The sequence below is a fragment of the Panthera uncia genome, chromosome C2 (genome assembly GCF_023721935.1).
Source record: "Panthera uncia isolate 11264 chromosome C2, Puncia_PCG_1.0, whole genome shotgun sequence".
Classification (NCBI taxonomy): Eukaryota; Metazoa; Chordata; class Mammalia; order Carnivora; family Felidae; genus Panthera; species Panthera uncia.
In genome coordinates this window covers 8,986,070-9,011,163 of record NC_064810.1, presented here as the reverse complement: position 1 = coordinate 9,011,163, position 25,094 = coordinate 8,986,070, and the positions used below count along the sequence as shown (strand labels likewise).

Sequence of the window (25,094 nt, the reverse complement as noted above, 5' to 3'; positions counted from 1 at the left end):
TTCTGAAAAGGATAAACAGGGAAAGAGTAAGGATGGAAGCTCACATATGACCATGGCTTTAGGTCAGTTTGCCCACACTGAGCCCCAGAATCCAGCAGACATCCCCGCTGAGGTAGAACTGTGCCAGAAGGCCCGGGCCTCCCGAATGGCATGTTGACGCCCACTGACGTGGAGGCAGCAGGCCCACGCGCATTAACTCCATCCCCACAGCAGGACACAGTAAATCCCGGACACGAACACACCCACGCTGTGGACCCTGACCCCTCCGAGGGCAGGGTGAGTGGGCATTTTCTCTGTAGCACACTAAGTGTGTAATCTTAGGCAATTTCTTCCCCTTTCTATTCATGACACAGGGTAACCGTGAGGCTTAAAACTCTGCATACCAAGGCCTGAGCACAGCACCTAGCATCTAGCAATGCTAACATTTAGTAAATGTTATTGTCTTATGTTCCGATGGCAGTCCAGTTTTTATAGTAAGGGCATATTTTGCTCCTGTGACCGATGATAGAACACCTGCTCCGACTCCCTCCCAGTGGTTCTGACTGTTGACTGACAGGCAGGAAACCGCTATGAAATGTGTAAATCCTGAGCCAAACTCTGAGTACTAAAAAAGTACTAATTAAGTACACACTTTATATACAAACCATAGTCAGAGGAAAGTCAATAGCCTAAAATGCTTTTATAATTATGAAAGAAAGAAAGAAAGAAAAAGAAAGAAAGAAAGAAAGAAAGAAAGAAAGAAAGACAGACTCTGAATTCAAAATGACCAACTGAGCACAAAAATTCATCTCCTATACCTCCCAAGCCCCCATGAAAATGATAGAAAAGCAGCAGAATAAAAGTGTTAAACACCAGGGTGCCTGGGTGGCTCAGTTGGTTAAGCATCTGACTTCAGCTCAGGTCGTGATCTCACAGTTTGTAAGTTCAAGCCCCGCATCGGGCTCTGTGCTGACAGCTCAGAACCTGGAGCCTGCTTTGGTTTCTGTGTCTCCCTCTCTCTCTGCCCCTCCCCCACTTGAACACACACACACACACACACACACACACACACACACTCTCTCTCTCTCTCTCTCTCTCTCTCTCTCTCTTTCAAAAATAAATATACATTTAAAAAAAAAAAGTTAAACACCTACCACAAAGAGACTGGGAAAGGAACATGTCTGACAAGAGACTTAAACACATTCTGGAAAACCACAGAGGGAGGTCTGCTGAGGCAGGCCCTACTCTCTCCTGTATTTAATGACTGAACTTCCATTCAATCAAACTCACAGAAGGTGCCCCGACTGTCCCTCCTATAGCCAGCTCCCTGGTTCCTGGTGAGCAAGGGCAAGAAAGCGAAAGGTGGCAGGCATCACCTGGGCCTCTACCCAACACGAGTCCCAGTCCCTGGCCCTTCTACATAGGGGGTCCACAATCTCCTTTTCAAATTGGAAATCAGAAGGGAAAATGCAAAGTGATTTGCTCAAGTTCAGTGCAGCTGGGGGCCACGCCCGGCTGGGACTGGGGCCTGCCCCACATCACCTACCCCATTCCCCACCCAAAGCCACCCACCACCAGCACATCTCTAAACCAAAGTATCAGAGCAGAATAAAAGCACAACTTCTTGCCCTTTTACAGCTGCTGAGTCAGCGGGGAAGTGGGACACCCAGGGAAAGGCCACACACAGAGCCCCTCAGGCCCCCTCTCTCCTTACAGAGCAGTGCTTTCCTCCTACTTCTTTCTACAAAACTGGGGTCTGTTTTGAGAATATTTTTTGAGGTGCTGTGAGGATGACACATCCATCATCACTTACACTCTAGAATCCACAGAGCCTGCCCTGCCCCCTGCAGATGTCCTGCATCGTCTGAGAAGCGGCCACCGCTCCATCCCACAAACAGAGAAAAGCAGAAGGAACAAGAGAAGTATACAATGGTTTAATAGAAACCACTCGGTGACTGTAAATGATTCTATACAAAATAAACCTTTAAAACTGGTGAAGAAGTCACACCCACCACAGGAGGTGATCAAACACATTAGGTGAGGTTACCTAAAAGGTGTTTGCAAACTGTTTAGAATCAGAGCAGAGGCCTGCAGAATCTTTAGCTCTTCTGTCCACAATGTTTCTACCAAAGTTAGTTGGTTTATCGAAGCCACTTCTTCATCTTTCATATGAGAAACCTGGAAAGCATTTTAAAATTATTTTTTTCTTGCAGTAAAATATACGTAAACATAAAATTGACCATTGTGACCACTTTTCAGTGTACACTTCAACGGTACTAGGTACCACACAATGTTATGTGAGCCTCGCCACCACCCACCCCACAAGTTTTCCATCATCTCTAATGGAAGTTCTGTACCCTATTAACACCAACTCCCCAGCCCCTGGTAACCTCTGCTCTACTTTCTGTAGACTCTGAATTTGCCCATTCTAGATAACTCATGTAAGTGGAATCACACAGTATGTGTCTTTTTGTATTCTAGTTTATTTCACCTAGCATAAGGTCTTGAAGATTCATTAAAATTATTTTTCAATCCCAGTGATGTTTCCATTAAAATGAGTTGATTTCTCATTTAATTGAAACATTTGCTAAATAAAAATATTTTTTAAAAAAAGAGTACTTGAAAATTTATCCAATATAAACACAATGCTAACGGTCAAAAAAACCCCAGAAATTACACCAGTGTTCATCTATGTAAGCATCAAACAATGCCCGAATAAGGTGTAACAGCAAGTACAAAATAGGTAACTTCTTAATCAAAACACTTCTTTAGCAGAAGAATGTGATATTCTAGAAGCATACCTTTTGAAGCACTGCATTGGTCTCCTCTATGAAATAATGGCATATTTTCTGGGCTATGTCCAAACTTGTCTTCTCATTTGTATCTGAAATGATTTCTCCAAGAAGTACTTTTTTCCAGCATGTACTAGAACCAAATTGTTCAGTAACATAATGTCAGCAGGCTCTCAAAAAGTAAAGAAGGCTTTTACACCTCAACACAACACACAAACTCTTCTCCTGTTTTTCTAGAAGCATAACAAAACTCACTAACCTCCCTAACCTCCCCCCACAGATTCCCTAACCTCCCCCCACATGCAGCTCCTGTGTAGAAGCAGACAAGGTATAGAAGCAAGAAGGAGGAACAAGCGAGAGTAAGAATCAAGATAACTGCCGCTCTTTTGAGGGCAGGCACTTAACTGTGTTGTCATCGCAATCCTGTGTCTGGCACGTAGGTAAGTGGAGTCATGTCCACCAGCCACGGAAACAGAGCAGATGACAGAACAGGAAGGTGAGTTCCAGCCAAAAGGACTAAGGACTGAGGAAACAGGTAGAAGAATTTTCCTTCTCTTCAAGTGACTTTCCTAAACTATGGTAAACTGGACAGAACATGTTTCACAAAGTAAAATGTTCTCAAGATGGAAGGAGCAATCTACGATGAAGCCTTCCTGTACACACAGGTCATTCCCATTTTATAATCCAAATATATGTAGGAAATGGGGTTGAAGGGGCAAGTGGGGCCAACTTTCTGCAGGCAGAGGAATGTAAGTGCTTCAGGCTAAGCAAGAGGGAGCCACAGCAAGATCTGAACCAGAAAGTGGCAGAGCCAAAACTACATGCTAGAAAGCAGCACTAAGCAGAGAGGAAGAGAGTGGAGGAAGAGATTCTGGATGCAGAGAATCTGAAGTGGAATGGCTTAGGAAGGGAAAAGTAAGGTGACAAGTGTCACATCGGAGTTGAAGTATACACAAGTCACTTAGAAGTTCAGAACAGCTGGCAACCCACACAGGGAATAAAGTCTTAAAGGTCTTGAGCTTTAGAGATTACAACTGAAACCTCAGGAGTAGCTAAGTTTTCAAGGAAGGTAGGAAGGATGGATGGATGGATGGATGGATGGATGGATGGAAGGAAGGAAGGAAGGAAGGAAGGAAGGAAGGAAGATATGGTATATGCTATTCCATATATTCACTAGATGCTAGGCACAGTGTTTCATATAAAACAATCATCTAATTGAATCTTCACAATTACTTAGCAAAGAAAGCATTATTATCCCCACATTAGACACAAAGAAACTGAGAACTGGGAACAGTAAAGAACCCACCCTAAGTGACAAAGCTCAGGAGAGGTAGAAACAGCATGCAAACACAGAGCCGGCAGAATCCCGGCCTTGGACTTCTTCTGCCACACCACTCCAGACCATTAGGAGTAAGTCAAAGGGAGGAAAAGCGGTCCAAGGGTGACCTTTGGGAAACAGCCTGTTGTTTTATTTAATTTGAGGTATGTGCCTAAGGACTTATACCTTTTTCCAAGAAGGACTTAAAGACCCTTAACATGAGCACACAGGAGATGAAACAGGTGAGATGAATGGACAGGAAAACAGGACAAAGGAATATTAAGGAAGAAGGAGAAGATACAACCAGGATACACTGCATGCCTTAAAATGCTACACATTTGAAGGAACCACAGACTTGCCTCTGAGTTTTCTAGCAAACAATAAAGAGAAAGAAATGTATCAGACACAGAATCCACAATGACTGTAAAATAAAAACACCCCATCTGCTGAGAATGAACACAACTCTTTCTGCTGTTGAGACCGGGGAGTAAGTTTTCTCCCTGCGTCCCTGCAGAAAAAGAGGTAAGCCATATCTTAACAGCTGCCATGGAATAAGCACCAGCTACTTCGAGGCACAATGCTAAGGGTTATCTCTACGCATCAATTCATTTAGTCCTCCCAACTGCTCAAGGAACGGGTCACCGTCTTCAGCAAGTCCTCTCTTCAAGTGCTTTCTCTCACCTGAGCTTTTGCCAAGTAGTGGACCCGGGCTGAAGGAGCTGCCTGGACCAGGCAACACGCAGCCATATAGGCGGACAGTCCTTTCCATGCTGGGGGAGGGACTGGCAGCCTGAAGGTAATGTTAAGGAGCCTAACCAGGACATGTGTCTACACGGGGGGTCCTCTACCTGCCTCCCCCACGGAAAGGCCTCTCCTTTAGCAGGGGTCTGGATCTGCCCCCGGGGAGGATACAGCTCCCCAAGAAGCGATTTGTCCCCAGGGAAAAACTCGGTACTCAAGAGGCTTCCCCCTGAACAGTGACGATGCATTTTTTAAAAAATATTTCCTCTAAATAATGCAGGTCACCAGGGAAAAATACCTAAGAACAAAAAGTTCTCAGGGCCACGTACTCTGATTATGACTCTAAAACCAGAATTCCAGAAATGGCAAAAACTTAGAAGTGAAACACTCACCACACGGGCAAGTTCCATAAAGAATAAGCCACCCAGTACACAATGGCATATCTTCCTCCTCCCAGGCTGACTGTTTGAACTTAAGCTAAAAGAAGCCCCTGGGTTATGTCCAGGTTTAAGTACCACTCATGACCGACACACGTGAAACTTACAATTCTTCAGCTTCCAGACATAACAACTTAAGCGCTGTGAGTAACCTCCAAGATGGTCCATCCCATCCAAATGTCAAATTTCTAAAGCATAAGAACAAACAATTTCACACCTGTCATTTCAGTACTTCATGGCACCGTGGCAATGGCTGAAGAGCCAAACATTTTCTGAAGGGGCTGAACATTATGTAACATTTTGTATGGCATCTTGGTCACAATAGTAAAAGAGAAAACTAAGTCCTCAAATACGTAAGAAGAAAGCCAGAGTCAAAACAAAACAAAACAAACAAAAAAACCCCACAAAACTCTTTCTTCAAAAAAAAAAAAAAAAAGGTAAAAAACAACCCTCCAACAGATTGTGATAAGGAGCTGAGCCTGGCCAGAGCAAGAGGTCACATGCCACAGGCCCCAGAGATGAAAGGTGAAGAATGCGCATCACCCCGGGCATCAGACAAATGGCAACCACCACAGCCAGACTGCTCTCACACTGCTACTGGATCATTTCAAACTTGGTTTCACTTACAGAAGAAAATCTGAAAGGAGAAACTCGAACCCTGTGTGTCCCACTTGGCGTGGAATCACCTAGCCGCCCCCGCCAGCCCTGCTCCCTGAATGCCTGCAGCACGCCGCAGGGTGACTGAGGGCCAGCGAGGCCTGCGGCAGCCCGATGCCATCCCAGCTGACCACGTGCTGAAGGCACATCGGTCTCCCAACGGATATAAACAGGGCTTTCTTTTGGTTCGATCATTTAATACTTCAAATTTGTATCTTATATTCCCAAATAATCTTCTTGAAAAGTATCTTACACTCTTGTGTGCCCGCATCAAACACGATTTAGTACACATAGTAAATGCTCAGCGAATACCTACCTGTCAACTGGAACAAGTCAGGAGGTATCTCAGACCTACAGAAACCCTACCCTCCATTTTCTCATCAAAGTTTCCTGAAGGAATAATTTTAAGAAACACTCACTCTATAAAGTCATGATCCTTTAAAATGGAAATCTTCTTGTTCATCTGTTTATCTGTTGATGGAAGATATTTAACAAGTATATCTATATAAAATAAAAAGATCAGAATGAAATTTAGGGTGTCATTCGACAGACATGCGCGCCTTCTAAAGTTCTTCTACCTTCTCAACAATCAAGACGTGTGTGAACAGTTTTACCTAATTCACATCGAAAAGCTCCAGTGGAGTCCAAGTCAATGAATCTTTATTTGGCCCCTGAAAAGCTACAAGAATTCCAGGGCAAGGGACCAAACATCCACAGTCTCAACGCACGTTCCCACTAAGCCCATGAACCCACAAAACCAGGTCGTTAGGCAGGATGCTGGGAAGTTACACTGACCAGAAACGCAGGAGCTGTACAAACATGAGGAATTGTTTGGAACATAAAGGTTTCAAGAGCCAGAATTCAAAATTGGATATTTGTGATTGTGATCATAAGCAATAACATGCAAAAATTAAAGTTTTTTGGGATAACAGGGTAATGCCTGATTTTTCTGTTTTTAAAATTTCTCTTTTGGGGTGTCTGGGTGGCTCAGTCAGTTAAGCGTCAGACTTCAGCGCAGGTCACGACCTCGTGGTCTGTGAGTTCAAGCCCCGTATTGGGCTCTGTACTGACAGCTCGGAGCCTGGAGCCTGGAGCCTGCTTTGGATTCTGTGTCTCCCTCTCTCTCTGCCCCTCCCCAGCTTGCTCGCTCTCTCTCTCTCTCAAAAATAAACATTAAAAACATTTTTAATTTTCCCTTCATATTTGTATGCTTTTATTTTTTAATGTAAAAATAACTAAATGTAAACTTTGTTCAAAACTGACAAATTAATATTTCATGGTCATCATTAAAGCTATTCTGATAACAGGAGGTTAATCTCAAAGCTAGTTTTCTAAGAGACCCAGCAAGGCCCAGTTTTTGCTTTTTTATTTCTATTTTGAGAAATAATATTATTATTCTGCCTACAGGATGGAGTTGTTTCACCTTGAACAAAAGTTTCCATTTCCATCAGAACTTGTTTTAAAACTATCCCAAATTATGCATTCAGTAAACCTCTGGCCATATTTCTTCATAGCCTAGAAAACTATTTCTCTGCTGCATCAAGAGAAGGGAAGAAATCAATTTTCTATGTACTGTTATTAATATTACATTTGGAATTTCCACAGCATAAATTTAATAGCTCAATTATTTCTTTTAAATAGTAATACCAATGATGGCTAATTAGTAGGCCGCAAAAAATAGAAATGAAATCAAGATTTCATCATGACATTAAACACCCCAAAATAAGGACTATGTAAAAGATTTATTCCTGTGATTACCACAGTGCCTCACGCAGTAGGTGCCTAAATAAATTTTTATGTTTTGCTCTCCAATCTATCCTGTATTTAGTGACAGTGACAATGTCTCAGTACAAACATTTCTATTTCTTCTCAACTTTTCAATATTATATTCATTTCCTCAGCGGTTTTCCTTTTCTTCTGTTCTACTGTCCGACTTAACCCAACACAACTTTTCTCAGTTCTTCCTATCCTCGATATTGATGAGGCTTTGTTGTTTCACTGGCCCTAAGGGAAGATAAATGGTATGTATGTTAAGGTTCTGCCATTTTTACTAAAACTTAAAAAAACTATATCCCAAGATGGGGAGGAAAAAAGAGTTATATCATCTTAGTAAGAACAAAGTTGATTCCAACCTTCGGAGACGTAAACACAAGCGTGAGGATTATGGATGGAAACGAATCCATACTCCAGGAGCAGTCGCTGATTATCATGAGGGCCATAGCAGATGAACACCTCTTCATGCTTCCTACAGCTTGAAGCTGTTCTAATTTCATAACAGCGAGTTTCCTCATTAAATGCCGCTTCTACCTAGAAAGGAAAATTGTTCAAGTTTTTTTAAAGCCAAGCATACAACTAAAAATATTAAGTTATTGTATTAATTTACGGCAGATGCAGCTTTCAAACACTCATCACTGAATCTAACCACCCGTCGAAAAAGCCACACCTGCACCGGGGCCTCTTGTTTGCCTCCACGTCACCCCTCCGTAAGAGAGGGGGTCCTGCCCGAGGATTCTCGGGATGGCTGCACACATGACACCTGACAATGGACAGGTAAGACTGACAGCCGTTTACCAGTCACATATACAGCAATAAGGACACACCAGCCACACAGGGCTAACCGGGGGCTATACTCAGGAGCAGTGTGACCAGCAGGGGCCATGGGGAGCAGGATCTGGAGTAACGAGAGGTGACCCCCTGGCTCTCATGGGAAGATGTGATTGCTTGCTTGAATAGTTTCAAGGACTGGAGGGAAGGTGAAACCCGTTAGGTTGAGGCCAGGTGGGGTGCTCTAGTCTAGCTGATGGGGCCACCGCGGGGGGTGGGGAAATCAGCCTAGCCTCTGGGGGGCCCCGTGAGACCCAAAGACATCAAGGCAGCACATGAATTTCAGGTTTTACAATTCACAGCCTTTGAGCAGTAGGATATCGGTTGACACAATCACGTGGATTCTGTGACAATTCTGTTAGTTAATAGATGAGAAAGGAAAAGATGACCTACCTGCTCTCCACAATAAGGAGTGGGTACAGGCACGGAGGCCTCCATACTAAGCAGTAAATCCCAGTGAAGGCAAGGACCAGCACAGGCTGAAATTGCCAGCTTGCAGCACAACAGATGAGGGCTATGGTCTCGAGTTATGGGCCAAAAGCCAGCTGCAACTCTTTAGACCAAGGACCCGCCATCTTTTTTCCATAGAGGGCCAGAGGGCAAATATTTCAGGCTTTGCCAGAGCCCTGGGGCCACATGCCCACAGGCCGTAGTTTGTGATGCCCCTACACTTGGCTGTGAAATCACTAGTTTAGAGCACAAATGCACTAACAGCCCAATACAAATAAAGTCACGCCAGTGAGGACTCAGTCCCTGTGTCCAGCATCCTACTATACCGCATGCCCCCAACATTATTTCACTGACATCAATCACAGACACACCCATCTAGCCTCCACCTCCTCTCTTAATACCGCCAGAAACGCATTATTTCTACAAAAGAACAAGCAGACAGGCAAGGAGACTGCCTCGGCCTAAGAAAGCATAGTACAGGCCTCCCTGTGCTCTCCTCTCACTGGCATGTGGGCTAACCAGATGCCATCGATCTTCTCCGTATGGGGTAGAGTATGAAGAGAACAGCATGGGCAAGGGCCCAGCCAGTGTATCTCACGTGTACCCTGAGCAGGTTGCAGGTAAGCTGACACGTGGCTACCTCTGCCCTCGAAGCCAGGCACTTAACCCCAGCAAGCCTACAAACATCATCATCTCCGTTATGTGCCACAGGGGGAAAGGGCTGGGGACGAGATCTAGGACTACCTCCCAAAGAGGGTTTCTTTAATATTTCCCCAACTCCATTTCCCCACAGATATCCACCCATTCAGTAAAGGTTTATCGAATGCCCACTAGGTGCCCGGCCCCGCAACGAGCACTGTGGTTAAGGGCAGAACAAGGCATAGTCCCCGTCCTCACACAGCTCACGGAGGGGGTCGTAAGTCAGTCAGTGATCGTGGCAAAGGTCAACGCTGACAGCAATGCCACCACATGCGAGAGGGAACAGGGCAGCAATCTGGACCTCAGCCCCCACGCTGGCAGGAGAAGGAGGACGCTGCACCAAAGGTGAGCGTGGGGGGCTGCTGGTTAAGGTCATCCAGGGGACATAGCACTGAGCGCTGTGGGGGAAAACACAGCAAAAAAAAAAAAGGGATGCCACAAAGGGAAAACGGGGCTGGGAGAAAGGACAGAAAATTAGCTGGTGGCAGGCAGGTTTACCTAACGCCAACAACACCTCTCTCTATGGTTTCAAAGTCACAGGTTCTACACGTCAGAGTCCGTCCAGAACGTGCGCCCTCGTCAACTGCTCACCTGCACACGGGGGCTGTGGTTCAGCAGATCCAGGTACGGGGCGAGCGCACAGGTGTCTGGCTCCACGGAAAAGTCGCGCCTCCGCCTGTGCTTCACATACACGGCCCTGGTGTTGACCGTGCACCAGGCCCACAGGAGGGCACGGTAGCTAAAGATGCTCCCGACGGCCTCGGAAAACAGAGGCTGCAGGGAAGAGAAGAAGCCTCTGGAGGAAGAAAAGAACTCTCGCACACGGGCTCTCTGCTCTTCGGCCTTTGCTCTCAAAGGTTGGGGAAAAAGCTTCACCACTTCTGGCTCCAAACAAACGGGGCAGGTGTAGGCCTTTGGTAAAATCTGTAGGTAAGGTTTCCAGACGGACTGGTCCCCAGCATGCTTTTCTGAAACCAGAAAGGTACACAGAGCCAGCAGAGGAGATGGAGGAGGCCGCCATCTGTTAAAATGAGAAGCCAAACATAATTTAAATTATTAAATTATTAAATTATTAAAAGGCAGATTAAAAGAATTACTTTTATTCAAAATATGGAATGAGCTAGAGACACAGATATCCCAGTGGTGTTTTCTGCTCCCAGAGGAACTGTAGCCAAACGGACTACACTCGGAGTTTATTTGACGCACCCAACAGGGGGTCTCTTGCCTCCTCAAACTTTCCTCTCCAGATTGCACCCTGATGTAAGTGCCCCAAAGAAGTACACTGATAAGCGACAACTGACTCACTAACCCAAAGTTCCAGCTTTGTTTTTAGGGATTCCTTTTTGTAAAAAGCTTCTTTGCTTCCAACTTGGTTCTCCAGTTTTAAAGCTTTTACTCCATTTCACTTAAGTCACTTGGCTAAGGGCATCAAACGTGGTAGGGAAAAAATGGGTGGAAAGAATCTAGACCTGCCCCATCCAATACAGTAACCACTGAGTACTTATAGCTATTTCAGTTTTAGTTTTTTTAATTAAATGTAGCATTTAAAATTCCTCAATCATGGAAGCCACATATCAAGCACTCAGTAGCCATATGTGGGTAATGGCCACCATACTAGACCAGGCAGAGTGAAACACCCATTTCTATCACTGCAAAGCTCTACCACAGGATACTAACCCAGACAGAAATTCAAGAAACTCATCATATATTTGCTAACGTTTTAATTCCTAAATTTACCCACTCTATTACCAATTATACCTTGCAGTATGCAGTATTTTTATTTGTTACCAATAAAAAGATCTCATGTTGCATGAATGTATTTAGAAAAGTTTTCATTAATCTCACAGTCCAGATTCTACACTGCCAATTATCCTACTCAAAATTTCAGAATGATACAGAAAATGTTAATACAAAGAGTATCCTTGCTTCTACTCAGGTCAATAAAGATACATTTGCCCTCAGAAAAACATGTTGAGGAGATTTAAAGTCCAGAATTTACCCTGGATTAAGAAGCAACATAATCTTTCAACCCTCATAATTTAGAAACCCCTTCTGCTAAGGATCTTGCTCACTCTGTCCTCATAAAAGTCCCCCAAAACAAAGGCCCCCTATAACAAAAGCCAGAAAACAGTTCTCAGCTCCTTTTTTGGCCTTCTCTCTTCTCTGCTAAACAAAACTAACTCATAATGTCAACAGCGCTTCATAGTTGAAAGAGAATTCAACCATGTACAGTAAGGGTAAAAATAAGAGTAACATTTGTCAAGACCTACTACGATGGAGGAGAACAGGCTACGAGGAGTCAAGGTACTCAGAATGATTTACATCTATTCTTCCATTTTATCTTCATTTTCTGTAAGTAATAGATCAGGATTCAAACCCACATCCAATGCAGCCTATTAAAAACCTTAAAAACACAGTTTAAAATGAATCAGGAACAAACTTCAGAGAACAAACATGTATCAGGTGTACGAAGGAGTGGTCCTAACGAACTAGGCCTTAATTGACATATTTGCCGACACTGTGGACTTGAGAGGATAAGCACTTGAGCAGACAATCATGTGTGCGGTCACTTACTTAGCGATGTACGCCCCTAAGTAGCTTCTAATCACTGTGTCCGTGGTGAGCAGGCAACTCTCAGGCAACGAAACAATCACCTGTCCCTCCTTACCAAAAAGAAAGTAAAGTTTAGAACACCCACGCTTTGAGAAGGACCTGTGAGTACAAGTTCTGTGAAGTCCTTGAGTCCATGATCGCCTCCTAAGAACCCAGCAAAACCCAACCACGGACACCAGAACCCACCGGCGGTCTGGCTCCCACGTCCCTGGGTCAGCAGATGCAGGCGAGACTGCTCCGATGGCAGGAACCGCAACCCCAACAACAATCAAAGGTGACTCATTTGACTGACATCCACTAGCAGTCAGCCTTTCACCAGCGCACATGGAAACACTTTGACAACTCACATCGCATTGTTCCTTCACTTTCTTACACCAGGGAACAGTGCTAGCTGTGGGAAACGACAGAAACCATTCCATCTGGCAAAATGCGTGCATCCAGTGACTGCTCCCAGCAGTGGCCTACTCTCCATACCACCTGTGCCAACTAGATAAAGAAAAGGCAGCCCGCCCGCACAAGGATCGCATTTTACTACCCGCAAAAGTGTAGTTTGCATTTCCTCCCACTGAGACAGGAATACAGAAAGAAAAATTAAGATGTCAAGTAACAGACACCAGGAAGAAATAAAGCATTAAGAAGGCTGATGTTAATTAAGATCCTGGCTTTCATTATAACTGGCATCTAAGTTGGTTAAAAGTCTCAGCCAAAAATCTTCTGGGTTCAATTTCTGGTTTCAATATATGTAAATCAAGATCAAGTTGGACGGTCCCTAGAGTCCCCTCCTACTCCAACAGCCCACAATTTCAAAAAGCCACTTAATAAAATGCTCTGTATCTTGACTGGAATAAATCTCATCATCAACACTTAACAAACTAGACACTTAAAATCCGTGCATTTCACTATGTATAAAATACATCCCTAATATTCAAAATGTTTAACGGAAAGCCATATTTGAAAGCAGATGTGAAGCAACTGCCAATCATCATTTCAGAATCTAAACAAAGATGACCTATATTTACTGCTTTATACGTGAGGCGTATTTCTCCTCCAAAAATAGAGCACAGTCAATTATATGTTCTCTCAAAAAATACAAATACTGTGAGCTGCCTAAGTGGCTCAGTCAGTTAAGCATCCGACTCTTGACTTTGGCTCAGGTCATGGTCCCAGGGTTATGAGATCAAGTCCCAAGTAGGGTTCCATCCTGGGCATGGAACCTGCTTAGGATTCTCTCTCTCCCTCTCTCTCTGCCCCTCCCCCACTTGTTCTGTCTCTCAAAAAAATAAATAAAAATACTGTACAACAATGTGACTGTACTTAATATTATTGAACCGTACACTTAAAAATGGCTAAAATGGTAAATTTTGTCATATATATTTTACCACAATGTAAAACTTTTAAGTTAAAAAAAATAGAAGTACCATAGTAGAGTTATACATTAAATGGTACCACTCTTTAGGCTAAACATGTGTACACAGCTGGATTTTATAAGTAAGGAACTAAAAATAAATTAAGGGATTAACTTCTAGCCTTACAGAAAATCGTGCATTGGATGTCCTTTAAATAGAACAGAAAGAACTAAAATGGACCTGGGGGATCACCTATGTCATCTACCTTGTTTTCCAGGTGAGGAAACAAGCTGGGGGGCTAGGGGTTGGGGGCCTTGAGCTGCAGGCCACCCTGCACCCTGGGACCGGCTCCGAGGCTCTGCCCTCTGCTTCCTCAGGCGGCACTCATATACCACACACAACCTCTCAGGTAAGTGTGGCTTCCTCCCCTGGCACATTTAAAATATGACCTGCTTTATACAATTTGCTGTGGCAGAGATGGCTAGCTGCCAACCTAACGTGCCTTCTCCCCTCCTGCCATTAATGCAATCGTATCTGGAGGTGCCAGGGAAAGGACACGTCTCTCATCCCTCGAAGCCAGCCGGGGCTGTGCACCCGGTCACTGTGGATGCAATGGGGCTGGAATTTCCTTAAAAGAAGGAAGCCTGCCCTTCCTCACCCCCTGGCACCATGCTGCTGCTCAAGCTCCAAGAGCTAGACCTGAGGGTGCAGGGCTTCCTCTAGGATGTGCACAGAGAGCTGGAAGGAGCCTGGGCCTCTAATGGCCTGGGACCACCACACGTGCCCAGGTCTGCCTATCCAGGCTTGCTTACTTGAGAGCAAAATAAACTTCTACTTTGTTTAAGCACTGTTACTTTGGGTTTGTCTCTTATATGCAGCAAACTTAATCCTGACACAATTATATTCAAACCTATTATTAGGTAAAAAATGGCTGTGTGTCTGAAATATCTTTAATTCACTTGATCTAAACCACAAAAACAAAGCAGCAAAATCTATACTAGGCGTCAAGGAAAAGAGAAATTCTTACCTGCAAGGATGTTTTGCTCATCAGCCCTCTTCCTGTACCTAAGACACAAAAAGAAAAAAAAGGGTAATCCTATGATATCTTCAAGATCTCAGGGATATCATTTTGAATAAGAAAAATGCAACTGAACTTCAAAATTACACAGCTGAAGCTGGGCACCTCGCATCCTTCAGCTCCCAGGGGAGAGAGAGGATCAAGGAGCTGTTCTGGGAAATGTCCTGACCTCCTTTTGCATTTATAATCCTTGAAGAGCAGAGTCAAGACCTAAAGATAATCGACTTTACACACATCTGCTGAGGTGTCTCTTACAGGACCCTCTGAGCTGGACCCTCTCTCCGGGGACCTACCAGCCATGCTGGGGGCCCGCTCTTGATGCCCACCCAAGCTGAGAGGCTGGACCCTCAACCACTTTTACCCACTACCAGCACCAGCTTTCCAGCGATGATGTTGAGACCTCTTTGACTGGCTGGCCAGTAAAACCCACTCAGGTCCCACAAAGACTGCAGACGACACCCTCCCCTCCCCAACCACGAAAGCCATTAGACTCTCCTTGACCAGGTGAGCTCAGCAGGCGCAATCCAGGACCAGCTCCTCCCTGTGAACCAAGGCCTTGGCCAGAGCAGTCACAGCAAGTAATCTCACCAGCTGCACTGTCAACACCACCAACACCCAGAAATTAACCCTTCCAAGCCAAAGGCTGCCTTCCGGTAACAGTCAGACAGCAGCTTTTCTGGCAGGCCTAGGTACACTGTGACCTATAATTATTATGAGGTCCAGAACGTTCATCTTTTCAAATTCATACTTCCTCATCTTTTTCTCTCCACTCGGAGGGACTATAATTCAGCAAAGGTCAATCCCTGCAGGACTACTAGGAGCTCCTACTTCATGGATGGATCTTCTTCCTCAAGTCCTGGATCAGGGGTCTGCCAAGTCTGATTTGACGAGTCATAACTCATCTCCCCGCCCAGAAGCATACTGTCTGTTCAGTATTTGGTTTTAAGAACTTATTTAAATATCTTCTGTATGTCCCACAGCAGAGTTAATCACCCCTGTGGGCCAGAACCCTTCCTGGAACCAATTACTAATGGGAGGATTTTTTTTTTCTACAAGGTCATCCTTTAAAAGACCCGCATACTAATCTAAGTGGAAATTTCTCTTCAAATATATATACGAACAGAATCTGGCATATGAAATAAATCTGGGAGATACTTCGCCTGTATTTCTACAACATAGTGTTCAATATCAGAAAACAAATCACAGAAACCTGCACTTACTAAGGCAAGGTAGGAGGTGGCCATTAGGATCTTATAAAAGTAAAGCTTATTACAGACTTCCCAGCACCTTAAAATTTCTGCAATCATAAATCTAACTGGGAGACCCAGATTGGCCAGTGCTTTTGGTGGCAAAAGGAAATAGTAGGGTCAGTACTCAAATCAGGTGAGAGTCTAAAGACTGAATCCTGCTTGCAACTTAGGAGTCTTGCCTTGCCCCTCCACAAACCAAGATTAAGTCCCCAGAATTTTGTACACCTGGACAGACTCCCACAAATGTTCCCTCCCATCAGATTAAGAGCTAAAAATATATAAAGCATTTAGAGAAGATATGTTGAAATCCCAACCCACAATGTGAGGATGTCAGGAAGTGTGGCCTTCGATAAGTGATTAGGTCATAAGGATGGAGTCCTCGTGAATGGGACTTGGTGCCTATGGCAGCAGTAGGAAGAGACCAGAAAGCTTGTCTAGCTCCCTGCTCTCCAACACGTGAGGGCCCAACACGAAGATGGCAATTTGTAAACCTGGAATCAGTCCTCACCAGACACTCAATCTGCCCATGCCATGATCTTGGACTTCCCAGCCCCAAAACTGTGAGAACGAAATTGTTGTTTAAGCTACCCAGTCTATGGTAATTTGCTACAGCAGCCCAAACTGACTAAGACAGAAGGTTCTTTGCCCCTAGAAATGTAAGTAGTGGGCTCTGATCATTACCAAACCGTTTTGCTTTAGCTTCTCTGTGACCACGAACCTGGAGGTGGGCCCAGAGACAGTTGTTCCCACTAAAAACGGTAACTCTTTACCGCTCTAAATTATAGATAGATTACTTATTTTCAGGCATCCCATTTAAGCATATGCCAATCCCTGCCTGCTAATTTCAATCCTATCCTTCTTAAGGCAAAGAGACATCTGAGGCATAGACAGGCCAAAGGCACAAGTCCATGCCTGACACTATGTCTTCTTGATCATCTTGTGAAGAACTCCATCCAGTCAAATCTAAGAACATGGCTTTTACTATTTTTTATGCTTGACACACAAAAACAGAAAGTTCAACATTCCGTTAGAGCCTGACAAAAAAGGTTTACTGTCTTAAATAGGAGTAGTCCTAACAGATAATGGCAAGTATTTTAGCCCAAAGTCACCATGTGTAACTGACGCATAGGGAATAACTACACACATCACCTCATTCAACCAGGCCCACACGTGGTCAATTATTTATCTTGGTGATGTATAGGGAAGTTAATCTGCTCAAAGTTAAATTATGTAATGGCTACTTAATCACCTCAGTGGCCAAAAGGAGCACTCAAGAGGCATACGGTTTAATTTTCTGTAAGATAAGTGTGCTGTACCTGCCCTGACGGCACAGCAGTCTCTATGCTACACCAGACCCAGAATCCTTCCGAAAAGCATCTTGGTCCTCTCCGCGGATACCTCAAGCCCACTTCTGGATGGAATTGGTGGTATGCAGGCACACACCCAGAACAAGCTGCCAACTTCTATGAGAGAATGTTCCAGAAGAAAATGCTAATCCAAACTCCACATCAAGCTCCTGAACTTCAGAAAATTATGTTAATTGGCCTCTGCTTAGGTGACTGTTAAAGCTACGGCCACACAGAAGGCACACAGAGGGCTCCTCCTCTAACACTTGGGGAGCACAGCCACAAGCCAGCTGAGGCCTTCCTAAGGACTCCTCTCCTCGAGCCGCACCACCAGAGAATGAGCACCTCCACTGGTTGTTTGGAACCTCCTTCTCTTAGAAAACTGTTTTGACTCACCTGAGCTATGGAATAATCCCATCAGCCTGCATGGCTTGAAAAATCCCATGAAACTACCATAAGCATGATGATAAGGACACCAGGTACATTACATAAATGTCTTCCCTATGAAGACCCAGCAAAGACATTTCCTTCAGGTCTCTTCCAGGAATACCTGCACTTCTGCCATGTAAACAATTTAATTTTCTTTACAGAACACAAAGACTCAGGTGTTGATCATATAAAGTGTCTGGCCACTGGAAAGACAAGTCAAATTTGTGGCTCACCTCCCAGGTGTACAATAAGATTTTAGAATCAGGGCTTTTATATATTATTCTTATCCCTGCCTTCACCTTATTTTTCTATGCTCATTTTCCTTTTATAATTTTTGATATTATTTCACCACTTGGGAACTTCTCCCCATAAGCCACTTCAACTTATTTTTAAAAGAAGGCGAAGGATAAATAAATATGACAGCTACAAAGTAGGAAGCCTGACACACAACAGAAGATGTGCTCCCAGACAGAATACAGACCACCTTTAAGAACTACACGTGTTTTCCTATCACCTGGGCCCACACGTCTCTCATGTGAAAAAAGTCATGAGACTTGAATAACAGCCCTTACCTGGAAAACAAGCAGGTATTAAGTTTGTATCTTCAAACTTTCTATCTTTCAGCCACTTCTTAAGCTCTATAAATTCAGGCTTGTAGCTCTCATTCACTAATCAAGAGAGAAAAGAAAAAATGGAGTATAAGATCAATATGTAATCAGATCACCATTTAAGAAGTAATGGTCTCACACAGTCCTATTATAAAAGAGAATAAATTTTAAAATATGACTAAATAATGTGAACTAGAAAAGAAAAACCATGATCACCTCAAAGATTCAGGAAAAACATTTGATAAAATCTAACATTCATTCCTGTAAATAATGCCAACAATAGCTTTCTCTTGGGTATTGACCCAAGAGAAGAGAAATCATGTGTCCATGCAAAAGCAAAGACTGTACACAAATGTTCATTAACAGCTTTATTTTTAACAGGCAAAAAAAAAAAAAAAAAAAAATGAAAACAATCCAAATGTACATCAAGAAGACAAACAAATCATGGAATGTATTCAGCAATAAAAAACTATAAATATTGATAGACACAATTATCTCAAAATAACTATGCTAAGTAAAAGAAGCCAAATACTATATATTATTATACGACATACTATATGGTTATATGAAAATATAAAACGCAAATAAATCAATAGTGACAGAAAGCAGATCAGTGGTGGCCTGGATGGCGGCTGTTGTTAAAGAGGGGCAAAAGGAAAGGATTACAAGGGGAAACGAGGAAACTTCTTGAGATGGATGGATATGTTCATGATCTTGATATGCGGCATTCACTATATGTCAATTATACCTCAATAAAACTTTTCTAAAAACACCATCCAAAATATAAGGCTTCCAAAATATGTTACCATAAACTAGAGAATAGATTTTACAGTAAGAGCATTTAATCAGTGAGCATTTAATGAGCAACTACTATATACAGAGCACTATGTTAGAAACAGTGGGGAATGTTCAACATGTTCTTCAACCTCAAAAGTTGACATCTTAGTTGGGAAATAAGACCTCCATGAGAAACAACTAAAAAACCAGTAAGTAGGTCTTTAAGAATAACACCCAATAAGCATCTTAGCAAATGGTGACATTAGTAAAAAGTGAAAATGGCATTGCCAAAAAAATAAGACCTCAGCTCAGTCTTAAAGGCTGGAGAAAAGCTGAATAAGCAAGGAGAAGGAAAACAGCTGTTCTAGACTGAAGAAGGATTCAGAGGAACGACAGAGGCAGACATATGTGGGGTGTGTCCAGGGAGCGGCGAGTGGAGAACATACTTCTGGTACATGCAATAGCAGGGTGAAGCCCCCTCGTAAGGAAGGTAATGTTAGGCAGGAGGAGTTCATCTATCATGCAAAACGGAACGAGGATCCCCGGAAGCTTTTAAACCAAAAAGGCAACATGAGAACAGTCCCTTAGGAAAGTTAGACTGAGAGTAACAAATGGAAAAATAAGCAGGGAAGAAAAACAAGGGTGTAGATAACCCAGCAAAGAACAAGCTGAAATCATCTTTCAGTAGTAGAAGGGAGAGGGGGAAGCTACCTGACAAAAACTAGACAAGATGTAGTAGGACGCTAGCGAGAGAGAGAGCAAAGAAAGAAATTGGAAAAGATTGCCTAAGATGGTGCTGACAGGCTTGGGATCAAGTAGGAAAAGTTTTATTAATTTTTATCAAAAATAACAACTGCATTTGTTGGCCAAGCAGTTCCACATACAATGTCTTGCTCAGACTCAGTTATGCTGAATCTGGAATGATGAATTTACATCCAAACGCTGATATTCTACAGGTAGCTATAGGTCAAGAGAAAGGTCAGGACTGGAAACAGAAACCTGGAGTCATTCCCAGAGAAGACACAGGTGAAGCAATGAGAAATACACTGACATTCCCACAAGAGTTTAAAAGAACATAATGGTATTCCTAAAAAGAGTATTAATTCTCTTTGAACACTGCCCATGGGCCTCTGAGAAAACCTACATGTGTCTGTTAATACCAATCAACAAAAGATTCCTTTTCTTCATCACTGGCACCAAAAGATCAAAACTGTACCTCCTCTTGATACAGAACTTCTGAAGAGTTTCCGTCTTCTGATCCGGCTTGTTCTTCCTCTTCCCATCTTCATATCAAAACTGCAGTTTCTGTTCAGGTGCCCAATCTAATATAAAAGCTTTTTCTTTGCCTTTCTTTCCAGTTGTATGATAAGCACTGTTCTTTGTACCTACAAGGATTTGAATACACAAGCTTATGTTATTTGCTAAACCATTTCTCTAGTGTTTCTGTACACAAACCGTTTATACTGTAAGCTAAATCATCATTCCTTATGCAGTAAGGGATTGCCCATTATAGTGCTCCCTCTGAAACAGTTTTATATTAAGGTCCTACTAAATGCTGACTAATCATCAAAATCCTCAACTATTTCACCACTGTGTGCTTTGGTGACTTACGGATCTCAATTCAAATCAGCATTTACTAAGCACCAACCTAACATACTTGGAAAAAACAACGGCCATAAAGCTTCTATAAGCTAAGTCTTAGAGGAAAAAAGAAAACATTCTGGGATGCCTGGGTGGCTCACTTGGTTGAGTCTGACCCTTGATTTCAGCTTAGGTCATAATCTCACAATTCATGAGCCCCGCTGCGCTGACAGCAAAGAGCCTCCTTGGGACTCTCTCCCCCTCTCTCTCTACTCCTTCCCCACTCGCACACACATGCTCCCTCTCTCTAAGCAGTTTGTTTTTCTTTAAATGCTCTTTCAATGTGAAGTAATTTGTTCTTAGAACTAGGATCCTGAAATCAATAGAAGTAAAGGGGAGTTTGCAACAAATTACAGAGGAAATGACTACCAAGAAGGCAGACAAAACAAGGAAATGATCGTGAAATCTACACTGACTATTGGAATATTACTCAGCACTCAAAAAGAATGAAATCTTGGGGCACCTGGTGGCTCAGCTGGTTAAGCATCCGACCTCAGCTCAGGTCATGATCTCAGTTTGTGGGTTCTAGCCCCACATCAGGCTGTGCTGACAGCTCAGAGTCTGGAGCCTGCTTTGGATTCTGTGTCTCCATTATTCTCCGCCTCTCCCCTGCTCACACTCTGTCTCTGTCTCTCTCGCTCTCTCAAAAATAAATAAATGTTAAAAAAAATTTTTAAACAATGAAATCTTGCCAATTGCAACAATGATTTCCATATGTGGAATTTTTTTATTTATTTTTGAGAAAGGGGGAGAGGGGCAGAGAGAGAGAGGAAGACACGGAATCCCAAGCAGGGTCCAGGCTCTGAGCTGTCAGCACAGACCCGACCCAAGGCTCAAACTCAAGAACCCTGAGATCATGACCTAAGGTGAAGTGTGATGCTTAACCAACTGAGCCAGTTAGGTGCCCCAACATATGTGGAATTTAAGAAAGCAGATGGGGACACCTGGGTGGCTCAGTTAAGAGTCTAACTTCAGCTCAGGTCATGATCTCCTGGCTCATGGGTTCGATCCCCGCATCAGGCTATGTACTGACAGCTCAGACACTGGAACCTGCTTCGGAGTCTGTGTCTCCCTCTCTCTCTGCCCCTCCGCTGCTTGCATTCTGTCTCTCTCTCTCTATGTCTCTCAAAAATAAATAAACATTTAAAAAAAATTTTTTTAATAAAAAGAAACAAAGCCGTAAACATCAGGGGAGGGAGGGAAAAACACAGGATAATAACAGAGAGGGAAACAAACCATAAGAGATTCTCAAAGACAGAGAACAAACTGAGGGTTGGTGGAGGGGAGGTGGACAGCGGGATGAGCTAAATGGGTGATAAGCATTAAGGAGGGAACTTGCTGGGTGTTACTGTATCATTAAATTATTAATCATTAAATTCTCCTGAAACCAGTACACTATATGTTAATTAACGTGAATTTAAATTTTAAAAAATGGTATTGTCCTGCTAAAAAATGACCACTGCAGTTTCTACATGGTACTTCTTTGGAAGCATAAAAAATGAAATCCATTAAGCACACCAGCATGATACAGACAATGGAGTGGAGTATTATGCAGCCATTAATAAGAGGAAGGTATGCACTGTGTTCAAGATACATTAAGCGAAAAACATAAAGTTGCGGAACATTCAATGATCCCATTGGGGTTGGCTTTTGACGCATCCTGTATGTTTATAAAACAAGAGGATTTAAGGAAGGTTATTCAAAAGACGTGCCCGGGCAGGGGGCCTTTACTATTCCTTTGGCAGCCTCCTGTCCTCTGCCTTACATGTGTCTCAACACATAAGTGACACAACAGGACTATTCCTTAGGGGCGGGCATATGTATGCAGCGTAACCACAGGACTGCTTTTAAACTCTTCGACTCGTAAACACCGGACGGAAACGAGGAAGAAGTCCTGGCGCCATGGCGACCCCACCCCCGCGGGGGGAAGGCTCACTGATCTACCCCAAGTCCCGAGGCCAACCGCGGCCCGTCCCCTCCGGTGCCCAGCGCTCCGCCCGCACCCGGACGCCGGGTGACAGCGCGACGAACGCCACGGGCCTCGCTCCCACAGGCACGGACTCGCACGGGAGGCCGGGTCTCGGCCCCGGCGGTACGAACTCCCGGCCGCAGGCTCCCGCGCACCCCCAGCGCGACTCGACCGCGGTTTAAGCGGCTACACCCGCTGAAGGACGTCCAGGTGACGGGGGCGACGGCCGTCGCAGCGTAACGCCAGGCCTGGTGGGGGTCTGCGAGCTGAGCTCTTCTCTTCACCCCGAACAGTGAAAACATACGGAGAGCTCCAGCGCTCCCCGACCCCGGGACCGGGACCCCGGGTTCACCGCTTTCCGTCTCCCCGTCGTCCTTCCGGCTCACCTCGCGGCGGCGGCGCCGGGCACACCGCACGAGGAAACCAAAATCAGCGCCCCAGGGAAACGTGAGTTAAGGCAAGAGCCCAGCGTCACACGCAGAAGTCGAGCTGCCACGCCCGCTTCGAGTCCTGACCAACCCAAGTCCTCAGGCGACCCGCGGTGCTGTAGCCCCCGCCTCCTGCCGTGCGACTGCGCCTGCGCCTTCGTGTGCGCGTGCGCCCAGGTTCCCGGAAACGTCACGGCCGTCCCCCCCCCCCCCCCCCCCGCCGCCGCCGCGCCGGGGTCAGGGGTAAGAAAACCCAGCGGTCCCCGGGCAGGGAAGCTGAGCTCCATACAGCTGGCCTGCGGAGTCCTTCCTTCCCTGATAGAGGGGACGAACCTCCTCCGGCGTGCGTCCCGACCCGGCCCCTAAAGCCGCCAGGCCCCGCCTGGTCCCTCCATCCACCGACTCGGGCCGAGGTAGCGTCCTAGCAGACAGCGTCAGGCCCTACCTGCCAACCTTTGCCTTGACCCCGCCCCGCCCTTCCCTTCCCCGGCCGACCCGGCCTCGCCCCTTTACTCGGTTAGTCCCGCCCCACTTCACGTTCTTTAGCGTAGCTCTCCCGGTACCGTCTTTACCGAAGTTCAAATCCTTCCTGGATATGGAGCTCAATTTCTGCCTCCTTCCCCGCCTTGATTGCCATCTATGCTTAGTGACTTGCTTGCAGAGAGTACATTGGGGAAAGGGGAGAATATTAACTACAGTGGAGAAACCTGGCTGATACTCCCTGGTCACGTGATGAGGATTCATGGTAATCATGTTGATGTTGGGTTCGCCATATGTAAGAAGGGTATTTCATCTCTGGTATTCCTCCCGAAACCTCATAACCCCAGTTCTTCCTTGCGGAAAATACCAGACAAACCCAAAAACACCCGACCATGTACATTGACAAAAGCTGTCAAGTTCGTGTAAAACAAGTGAACTCTGAGAATCTCTCATTACGCGGAGAAAATTAAGGAGCCATGACGGTAACATGTAATGCGGTATTCTGGAGGGCATCCCGGAAAAGCATCACAATCTCACACAAATGCATTCAAGACAGGAAGAAAAGGACCACATGAAAGAAGGATTTTCCTTTCATGAGGGAGGAAAAAAATGCCTACAACCTTTTTCTAGATGGGAATTGACAAAGATGCTCCCCTTCAGCAAACTCAAGCCAGGCTGCTCTGAGGCTGCTTCTCAACCAGACCTCAACCCTGGCCTATGAAAAGTACAAACTCAGAACAACTGGTTTCATCCACTACCCGCCCCCTACACACACAAATTAAAAGACTTAGCATTATATTTTCAAAAAGCAAACACTAACATAGTTTCTAATAGCTCACAGCCACATCCTTAAGGTGACCCTAGCCCTCTATACCTGCCAAAAGAATATCTGTTTGTTCTAACCAACAATTGATAATGGGCCCTTCAGCACCCTTTATTAGAGGATTTACTAAAAAGGATTCACAATTTGAGTCCTTCCTCTGTCCATTTGAGGTATAAATCTATCTCTTACACCTCAGTAGTGTCTTAAGGATTTGAAATGTTATCATCAGAAAAGATAGGGCCTCTGTCTCCCAGTCTCTGTGTAGCCCACACAGCTGGCCTAATGGCATTTACACTGACACACTCTTGGTAATTCTTCATTTCCCTGACTCTACTCAAGCCCCTCCATTCCCCCTCTCTGTGCCCTTATTCTCCCTTTAAAACACTCAGCCACCTCTGTACAAATCCAAGTTAAGTTCATTTCACACTGGGCCCAATTTCCTGTTTCAATAGTATATTCCTGATTAAAATCTGTCCTTACCACCTTAACCAGTATCCAGCGTTGTTTATCTTTGATAAAATTAAGTACATTGCTTAGATTTTCATATCTCCTAAGCAGCTCAGTCACAATTTGATTCCGGGAATTAAAATTCATGCACCACCCTTTTAAGAAGGCTTATTGAACAAGCT

The 25,094-nt window shown here is 44.4% G+C and overlaps 1 protein-coding gene across 4 annotated transcripts in view; it reads right to left on the bottom strand.

Moving 5' to 3' along the window:
• The window catches only part of SETD4 (SET domain containing 4), a 31,031-nt gene extending 7,419 nt beyond the window's left edge, over positions 1-23,612 (bottom strand). The window contains exons 1-11 of one of the 4 annotated variants that reach the window (XM_049627903.1): positions 23,121-23,612; positions 20,341-20,509; positions 18,312-18,407; positions 14,664-14,701; positions 12,252-12,340; positions 10,269-10,698; positions 8,057-8,231; positions 6,344-6,425; positions 5,375-5,455; positions 2,781-2,904; positions 1,898-2,157 (exon numbers count right to left, since the gene is read on the bottom strand). In XM_049627903.1, the coding sequence (XP_049483860.1) occupies positions 2,023-2,157; positions 2,781-2,904; positions 5,375-5,455; positions 6,344-6,425; positions 8,057-8,231; positions 10,269-10,698; positions 12,252-12,340; positions 14,664-14,701; positions 18,312-18,407; positions 20,341-20,413 (1,323 nt within the window). In that variant the 5' untranslated portion in view covers positions 20,414-20,509; positions 23,121-23,612 and the 3' untranslated portion in view covers positions 1,898-2,022. Of the gene's footprint in view, positions 1-1,897; positions 2,158-2,780; positions 2,905-5,374; positions 5,456-6,343; positions 6,426-8,056; positions 8,232-10,268; positions 10,699-12,251; positions 12,341-14,663; positions 14,702-18,311; positions 18,408-20,340; positions 21,071-23,120 lie in introns of those variants that run through there. The other 3 variants (XM_049627906.1, XM_049627902.1, XM_049627904.1) reach the window with 3 other exon arrangements.
• Positions 23,613-25,094: the final 1,482 nt, after the last annotated feature.